Genomic DNA, 9,179 nt, shown 5'->3' with positions numbered 1-9,179 from the left:
ATATACATATCCGTGTCAGTGTACTTGTACTTGATGATGACAAAACTTGTCCAAACGTTGTACAGTTGCTGTTATGTTAAACTTATATTAAAGTTTTTCTTCATTACCCATTCAAGCCATCTCCAAGCATTATTTCTTTTCCACAATTCTTTAATTATGAAGTTTCAACAAGTAGCAATGGTTTCAAATATTAATTATATGAATGCAAATAGTTTCATTACTTTTGATTAAGTCAAAACAGAATGTAAATAAATTAAAAATTTAAAAAAGTTTGAATCCTTCCCAGGATTTGAGCCACTAAAATCCCAGGATTCAGAAAAGGTAAAGGAACTGCAACCTTAGTTTCGAGCTAAGCCTAAAGTGGATTGAATTCAACTCATCATGGGGTTGGGGTAACTCAGTGCTAAGTTGATTAGACTAATTGCAATTGGTTTAATACTGGCCTATCATCACAATGAGTGTAGTTCAATTGCCTGCAAGCCTAACTCAAACAATATTTGAATTAAAATGCACAAAACATTTTAAATGCCCTACCCAAATTTTTGCCCTTAATTTTTCTTTCACCATTTCAGTTGTTATGACCTTATACCTGGCTGTCACAATAATAACCAGCTACAGCACATCAGTCCTAAGTTTCTCTCTTTTTTTTTTTAAACTAATATGACCATTAAAAAAAGAAAACTTTTCAATGTATTTGAAAAACTAATTTTCTTTACAATGAAACAATTTTGAAATTTGAAAAAACAGGAATTAATTTTCAGAGTAAATACATAAATACTAACATTTTGTTTTAACGTATCACTGGGTTGAGTTTTTCTGTCATAATATCATTAGTTGTAATGACACCCAATGTGATGAAATATGGTTAAATTACATGTTTAACAATGTGCATAAAGTTGTTAGTATGTAGACTTGCCTAAAAAGCAACATATTTCAAATGTAACAAATTCAGACAGTTGTTACTCCACTTCAGACTTACCTAGGTAACTCCCAGGTGTAAGATTTAATTCTGATTGTGAATAATGAGGTGCTAGTCCATAGCTATACAAACTTCCTGTGGTCAAGGACTCCAGTGAGGCTCCTGCATGTGACCTAAAGCCTTCATCCATCTCTAGGTCATCTATATTAAATTTAAATTATCACACTTCCATAAGAAGTAGCAAACTAGCTAGTTTTATAGTTATAATAGCAATGGATGATTGTTCTTAGCAAAGATAACTTAAAAAATTTGTTTTTCTCTCTTTTCACACTTTTAACATCAGCTCACTGGTGCTGGATTTCCTGTTTAATTCAGGTGTTAAGTTCTTTATGGCTAATGTTTCTTTTAACCATAGCCACTTGTCATTTTCAGCCTTTCCAATAATTTGGAATTGTTTAATTTTTACACTTGCATTCTTCTTTATGTCAGAAAATGTTTGAGAATTCTGCATACCTTGGCACACTATGTTCTTTAATTTTCTACTATCTTAATTTCAGATCATAACATTGAAAAAGGTGATTTCCTCACTTAAAGATTATGAAAACGTTTGTAATGTACATTCTTTTTAAATCCCATATAACAAGCTGATCATCATACTAATATGTTAAAATAAAAAAATCCTTTGAAAAGTTACCTTCACTTTCATCTAGACTCTGTACTTTATCAGAAATTATTCCAGATGTCGTGTTAGAAGAAAGGCTACTGATAATTGATACTGGTTGATTACTACCAGAACTTCCAGCTCTAGGATTTTTTCCTAGAATGGTCACAGAATCAGCTTTTCCCTGTTCCAAGGCTAAATCCATACTATCACTGTAGATGTACGACTCTCTGTAAGTTTTTTCCTTTTCTAAAAAAATTATAAATTTTATATTTAATTAGAAGAAAAATCTTAAAACTTGATGCAAAAATCTGATATTTTGTACACGAAAGCCTTGTAATGTTTACTGATAATCTGCAAAACTTCATGAAGCTATGCTTACTGTATTAAAAATTATAGCATGAAAACTATAACAAGCACAAAATGGTTACTAGATTGGTCCCTGGGATTGAGCCCATAGTGAAAGAGTTAATAGTTGGGCATATTATCTTGTTGACAGAGGTTTTTTTAATACACAAGCTTCTCTCATAAAGAAAAAGTCATCTCACCAGCTGCCTAGCAGATCATCTCTTTCTCAACAAGAACTTTCAAACATCAGAAAAAAATATTATCCTCTTGTTTTTATCAATAAGAGTACTTAAAAACTCTTTGACAATAAACAAAATTCTGTAATGTATTTATTGCGAATAGGCACACAAAACTTTTGTCTTTCCTTACTTTGGTGAATGATCTCTTATTTTAAGAAACCAACTTGCTAAATTTCTGAGAAGAGTTTTCCACAGATTACTCCCAAAATTATTTTCAGAAGTCCCTTTAGATTTTGTCATATTTTTGCCTATAAAGATGAAATTCCCAAGCTACTTAGATCATTAAATTGTTTAGAAATATACCTGTCCTTTAAAAATTAAATTCCCAAACCATTAAGATCACTAATTAATACATATACACTTGTCCTTTGTGTTCAAAAGGCTACATTGGCCTTACTACCCAATGTTTATATCAAAAAATTAATTAACATGCATCATTGTGTGTTACATATAGTAACTCATGAGTCCTAGCACATGAAAAATGAATATGATATTTCCATTACAAAACAAGATTAAAGAATTTTTGACATCAAGAAAATATGCTTGATGATTAATATGCAATAAACTCCATATTCCAAATGAGAGAAAAAAAAGGAGATAGCATATTGCAGTTTCTTTACCAACTTTATCATAGATTTACAAAAAATGAACTTAATGCTCACTGTGTGAAACTAATACGATGAAATTTTTTGTGCAGAATCAAAATGGCCCAGGTGGGAAAAATTTCTTCGTAACTAGAAATCTGTTGTGGTAGAATTACATCTCCCTAGCATTATGACTTGAGAGTCCACAATGATATGAAAATTATAAGTATGTTGGTATTGTGTATGTTACATAATACACAAGTAAAAATGCAGTTCTTTGCTTATTAAGACAGGTTGACTGCCAAAATCACCCACAACTCACCAAGGGAGGTGACTGCATAGCGAGTTACACTCAGACCTACCCAACCCCCCAAACATTAAGGCCCATATTAGTTCACTCCTGGCCTGTACTGTATTAATATTTTATGTCAAATTTTTGAGTCACTGCTCTTGATTCAATTCTTCCACAGATAAATCCATTTCACTGTTTCTGACCACAAACAACTGCTTATGCCCCAGTCACAAGTTTGATACACCCTTCACAGCTAATGTATGGCAGGGAAGTTTTGGAAACTGAACTTTTGGGGTTTCTGGGTCAGCAATAAAATTTTTCATGGATATTTCATCAATGTTTTTAGTCATGGGAGACTTGCATCTGCAGATCCTCAGAGGGCTCCAGGTTGCTGCCAATAGCTTCCTTAGCCCAAGTTTATCTGTCAATATGACTAAAAGTACATTTTCAGGACGTACAAAACAGGCATTCCGTTGAATAATTGCTTATATTCCATCACTGGCATAGTGGGAGCTTTTGATCAGGAGATATAACTGCCAGTCTCCATCTGTGCAAGATGACTGGAACTTGTATGCAAACCAAACTGGATAATTGAACGACATAAGTTGCAAATGTTATTAGGTTTTCTAATGGGTTTGTACTTAAAATACAGAGCCAGAAAATTCTATTAGCAGTTGTCACCCAATGAGAATGACTACTAGCCCAATTTTCCTTGCTGCAAGGGCATCAGAACAGTTTGACTGTTTGTGCTATTTCATACAAATATTTTTTGTTGGTGCTCATATCACAGAAATAAACTTTTGGCAAATCAGGAGCTGTGATAGGATGGAAATCAAGAACTTCAGGAATGTGTAATGCCATCAGAGCCTTCCCTATTAGCCTGAAAATGCATTTGGGCTAACAGTTGCACCATTAAATGTCAGAGTGGAAGTTTGTTCATGTGTAGAAGACATATCAACCATTGTTCTATTGTTTGCACTTGTATTTATATTTGTTAAATCACATCCCATTGCCAATAAATTGCCAAGTTGAATATCAATGGATGCAGAGAAGTCAATTATACTCATCTGCAGGGCTTCTGCAGTTGAAGCAGGAGGCACAATGTGACCAATGTAACTGGATCCAGGTTCTTAAACAAGAACTACTTATTCCTTCATAGATGTTGAAGGATGATACTTTCCTTCTCTTTTTTTATTGGACTTAAGTTCTATCTTACCTTCCATCATCAAAGTATAAAGCCAGCAATTAACTTTCTTCACATTCATATTTCTTTACTAGTTGCTCTTAAAATTTGTGCTTCTCATCTTACTTTGTTCTTTTCAATAACAAAAGATGCATCTTCTTTATCAATCAATCCTAGGTCTTATATAACAGCACTTGTAATAGCTGAAGCTTATCTGTTAGACAAACTTCTTCTGTCACACTCTCTAGCAAGATTTGGCAAAGGCAGTTTCATTTGAGTGTTTTCCAAAAGCTTGTGTTTCTCCACAGAATATTTCTCCTATGAATTCCTCAGAATTACATTCTTATTTCACAAATTCATCAGATGACGTCTCCAAAGAATTGTCTTTCTCAAGCATCTAGAACATTTTAAGTTTCAATTGTCTCAAAAGCTTTCTGCTTTTAAGCTAACCTTAGTGATTTTGTTGTTTTCTAATCAAGGCTGCCAATCATCATTGTCTATTTGCCTCACCAGGCTTTCATAAATTTGTGTTCTTGAGTAGGTCCTTTTCACAGTTGTAGAATTCAATATCTTGGCAATATCAAACAGAGATTTTGCATTCTCTTGAAGTTGCTTTACTCTTTCATTCTGTCACAATTTAATTTCTTTGAGAATTACTTTATGCTTCTCATGATAATTTATGATATTCCAAATGATGCTCATGTGTGATATCACAGGAATGAAAGCCCTGTGGTCTGTTTCAAACAAATTCTAATATGTTTGCAACCTTTCCAGAAATCTCCAACACTGATGGTTCATCCTTTCTTCCATCTTCTCAAGGATTATCTCTGAAGGAGATACAACTTCATAATGTTATTATTAGTGGGCAGAACACAGTCACTAAAATAAAGCATTAATTCGTTTTTGTGTACTCATTGCTTGCACCATTACAATTTAGCAAACAAATTCAGTCTTAATCTAAAAAAATAAAAGCATTATATGATTTCATTTTACTATGCACTTGTCTGTTTTAGATTTTACATTCAAGAGTAATTCTTCAGTTGGAAAGAAATTACCTTGAAATTTATATAATTTATTATAAATATATTTATATTCTCATAATTTTAATGTTTATCATAAAACAGTGTTCTGAGATGTAATTTAATCAATATTGTATTTCTATACATTTTCAATGAACTTAAATTTTGAAATTCCAAGATAGGGATATAATGAAGTGGTCAGTATATGACCTTACAAAGCCCATCAAATAATCTTTCAAATTTTTACCCAAAACTGCCATACAATGTCACTAAGGAAAGTCTGTTTGACCTTGGCCTGTTAAAATCCTAAAATTTTCTTTGTACCAAGAGAAAGTTTTCAAAGTCATAGTGGATTTTCAGAATATTAAGTCAGGACCCTTAAATGTTTACAGTTTAACTTTCTACTAAAGGCGTAACTTTTCCATCCCTGATCATTTCAAAATTCAGACTTTCAATTTTTTGATCCACTGTAATAGATGTACACAATAAGATAATTTCCTGTGATAACAGTGTTAAAGTTCACCAAAATAAGATTTTCTTATATTTTGTCTGCAAGTCTAAGTTTATAATAGTAGCAATAAATTCTGACCATCCAATGTGGTTTCTTTATTTGACCTTCTCTACTTTAGATTTTACATTCCATAATAATTATTCAATATGAAAGAAAGTAACATGAAATTAAATACTGACTGTCACCTTACTTTAAGCACTCACTCAAAACATAATGTTTGCCTTTAATAATATCCCAACTAACATTTCAGTGTTGAAGCTCAGTGAAAAAGTAGCATTTAATGCATAATAACACACAGAGTTTATTTCTTTTAGTAATTTCACATATATAATTTTGTTGACCACTTAATATTTACACAAAATAAAATACTGACCATCAAGGTTTAATTTTTTCAATTCTTGTAACTTAGGCTGTATCACCATGTTAAACTGGTGGGTTAACTTGCTCAGGAAGAGAATATTTCTGGTCACTTCTTCAGTGCTACCATAGTACATAAACTTTCTACTTTTGTGTTGTCCAGCTGTCCTAATTTCAAACTTCCTTTTCTGAAAGAAAAAAAAAAGGTGCTTTATAGTTACATACAGTTTATAGAATTTATACAGGGTGATGCAAAAGCTGTGCACTATCATGATTTCTCCAAGTCCTGCCCTTCCAGCTGTTTGAAAATTGCCCCATTGCTACCACAAAGGGATCACTTCTACATTCTTTTGAAAGGTTGATGACATCTCAATCCATCATTTCAACAAAAGAAAGAAACAGGTAGTGGAACACAAATATGACTTGGAACATTCACAGAAGGGGTAGGCCTTAAAAATAGCATGGTGATTCATAACTATTGAATAACCCTATGTATCTTAACTCTTAGATTTCTTCTCTTGGACATGCCTATAGCATACATAAAAAAAAAAAAATTAACAAATTTTTGTGTATAACACTATAATGAAGAACCACTAAGGTACAGGTCATATTCAGTATTAATCTTTACAGTATATCACACATCAATCTAAGATACTTAAAACATTTTTTCAAATTCCTAAGTGATTTTGAGTGATGGTTATATTTCATACAAAACAGTCAAAAACTAAAAAGATTTCACTTTTTTTTTTCAGAGGTTGAATGCACAATGAGTATTATAAGTCTATGGTCCAAATGCTTAATTTTATACTTACATCAAAATGAAGTTTAATTATTTCTGGCCACAGGAAGGTGGAGAGATGTCTTTTAGTAATACCAAGACTTTCCTTGAAAAATATCAAAATCACAGTAAAAAATTTTGAAACAAATTCAACAAATATCTAGTTGTGCCAAGAGTAGATCTTTGACTTCTAAAACTGTATGTCAAGGACCTTGTATTACAAACTATTTAACTTTTAAGACGTTTGCTAAATATTTCTACTTTGTTAGGGAAAAGAAAAGCATGAATAACCAATAACCAATCCTGAATAACTAATTCCAATCCTGAAGTTTTATGTTATCTGGTTTCAATTTCTTTGAGAAGTATTAAAACAATTATTTGCTTTTAATTTGGGCATTGTAGTTTCATCAGTTAATTACTAATGCTACATTTTAACCTACTCAGAACTTGCTTTACTTGTTCACTTTCTATTTAGTGTTAGTTTATGCAGCAAAATGTGCATATTGATTTATGTCTAGCACTTAACATTATATGATGGTGATGATATACAAATTATCATGATCCTTGCCAACTTGTTAATTTTTTTAAATGATGACAAGTGAGCTGGAACTAAAGGAAATGCTACTGCTGTAAAAAACAAGTTTATAGACATGAGCACACCCAGTTTTCCCTACTATATGTACTCTCTATCTGGAGATGTATCTACACCGGTCTAGTGATGGATGTAAGTCATAAATACATGTGATCATTGTGATGTTTCATTTTCCAAGAATTAACAATAAATTAAAAATGGCATTGGGAATTTACTTCGAGCAACATGTTTGTTGAATAATTACAAAAAATGTCACAAGTGGAAATCAATTTTTAAATATCTTTGATCACTGGTTCCAAACTTTCTTGCATCAGGGACTAGCATAATCACATATGCAATTTTTGCAAACCATTAACTATACAAAAACACATGAAACACAATAAAACCAAAGGATTTGACTTCAACTAAATTTACTAATTTTGCAACTTAAAAAATAATATATATTGTTCATTTTCATAGAATGGTTAAAGTTTAACAACATACCAACGATTGGGAACCACAATGTCAAAACTTACCCAAGATAACTTAATTTAAGATAAAATGACCTTTAATAGACTGCAAAAAAACTACAGATAATGCCAAAAAGCTTTAAAAGGAGAATTAATATCTATTGAAAACATAATTCTTGGCATTATATATTTTGTACTTTTATCAGTAGTAACAATTTGTAGGTAATAAACCATTTAATGAAAAAATCTGATACTGTCTATACATATTTTCATGAAAATCATCAGCTAGATCTATTCCTAATAAAAATATTTGATGCAGAAGTATTGGGTGATAAATGTAATGATGTGTAAAATTATTACTGTAGGGTTTTGCTCAGTTTATGTTATCAAATAAGTGAAAAAATATGTGTTTAATCCTAAATAAACATCTTTTCTCAAACAACTGGTGTTTTTGGTTTTTTTGGAAACATTCAATAATATGTACAATTCCTGGAAACTGGTGTTTCAGCATGTTTTCTTTATCTTAACATCCCTAGGTCTTTACTTTTTGTACATAAATTTATAAAGCTATTTATTTATTTTATCAATAAACACATGCAGAATCAGAACCTACTTTGGCTCAATGTGTAAATACCTTAAAGAGATTCTAGTAAGACAGGACAACAGCAGTAGTTTAATAACTTAATGTAAAAACATATATTAATGTCATTCTTGTATGATTTCTTACTGTACACAATATATGTATAACAACAACTTTAATTCTAAAACTTTTGGGTGCATTTATTTGATGGTTTGTTTAACTGCATTGCAAAAAACTACTGGATGAAATTGTTTCAAATTTGAAGTAAACTTTCTATAGATTATGTAGCTTCAGCATATATCTTATTTTTGTGTGTCACATTAGCATGAATTCTCAAAATGATATTTTTTCTTAAGAAGCAATTAAAAATGCCTACCTTTACTGTAGATTTCAATTATTAATTTTAATGTCTTCATACACTGTTTTAAATTTTAAAGTTTATATTTTGTAAAAACATAAATTTTGTTTTGATTTCAAAAACAATGCATCCAGTTTCACTGAAATATAATAAATTTAGCTTTTTATCATACCATAATTACAAACAAGCATACTTTAAAATTATTAATCAGAAGTTTCATTTAGTAAAGATAATAACTTTTAAACATATTTCATATATATACACCTGGAAAAAAGTTAAGCACCCCCGTGTTTTTTTCAAGTGGTTCAG

At 31.0% G+C, this 9,179-nt stretch overlaps 1 protein-coding gene across 1 annotated transcript in view; it reads right to left on the bottom strand.

Annotated features, from left to right (window-relative positions):
- The window catches only part of LOC106467804 (protein expanded-like), a 40,497-nt gene that overhangs the window by 4,915 nt on the left and 26,403 nt on the right, over positions 1-9,179 (bottom strand). The window contains exons 7-10 of the mRNA XM_022396001.1: positions 6,926-6,997; positions 6,130-6,301; positions 1,614-1,829; positions 980-1,120 (exon numbers count right to left, since the gene is read on the bottom strand). Coding sequence (XP_022251709.1) covers positions 980-1,120; positions 1,614-1,829; positions 6,130-6,301; positions 6,926-6,997 — 601 coding nt within the window. The remainder of the gene's footprint in view (positions 1-979; positions 1,121-1,613; positions 1,830-6,129; positions 6,302-6,925; positions 6,998-9,179) is intronic.

This window comes from Limulus polyphemus, unplaced genomic scaffold (genome assembly GCF_000517525.1).
Source record: "Limulus polyphemus unplaced genomic scaffold, Limulus_polyphemus-2.1.2 Scaffold2745, whole genome shotgun sequence".
Classification (NCBI taxonomy): domain Eukaryota; kingdom Metazoa; phylum Arthropoda; class Merostomata; order Xiphosura; family Limulidae; genus Limulus; species Limulus polyphemus.
This window is presented reverse-complemented; position numbering and strand designations above follow the sequence as displayed.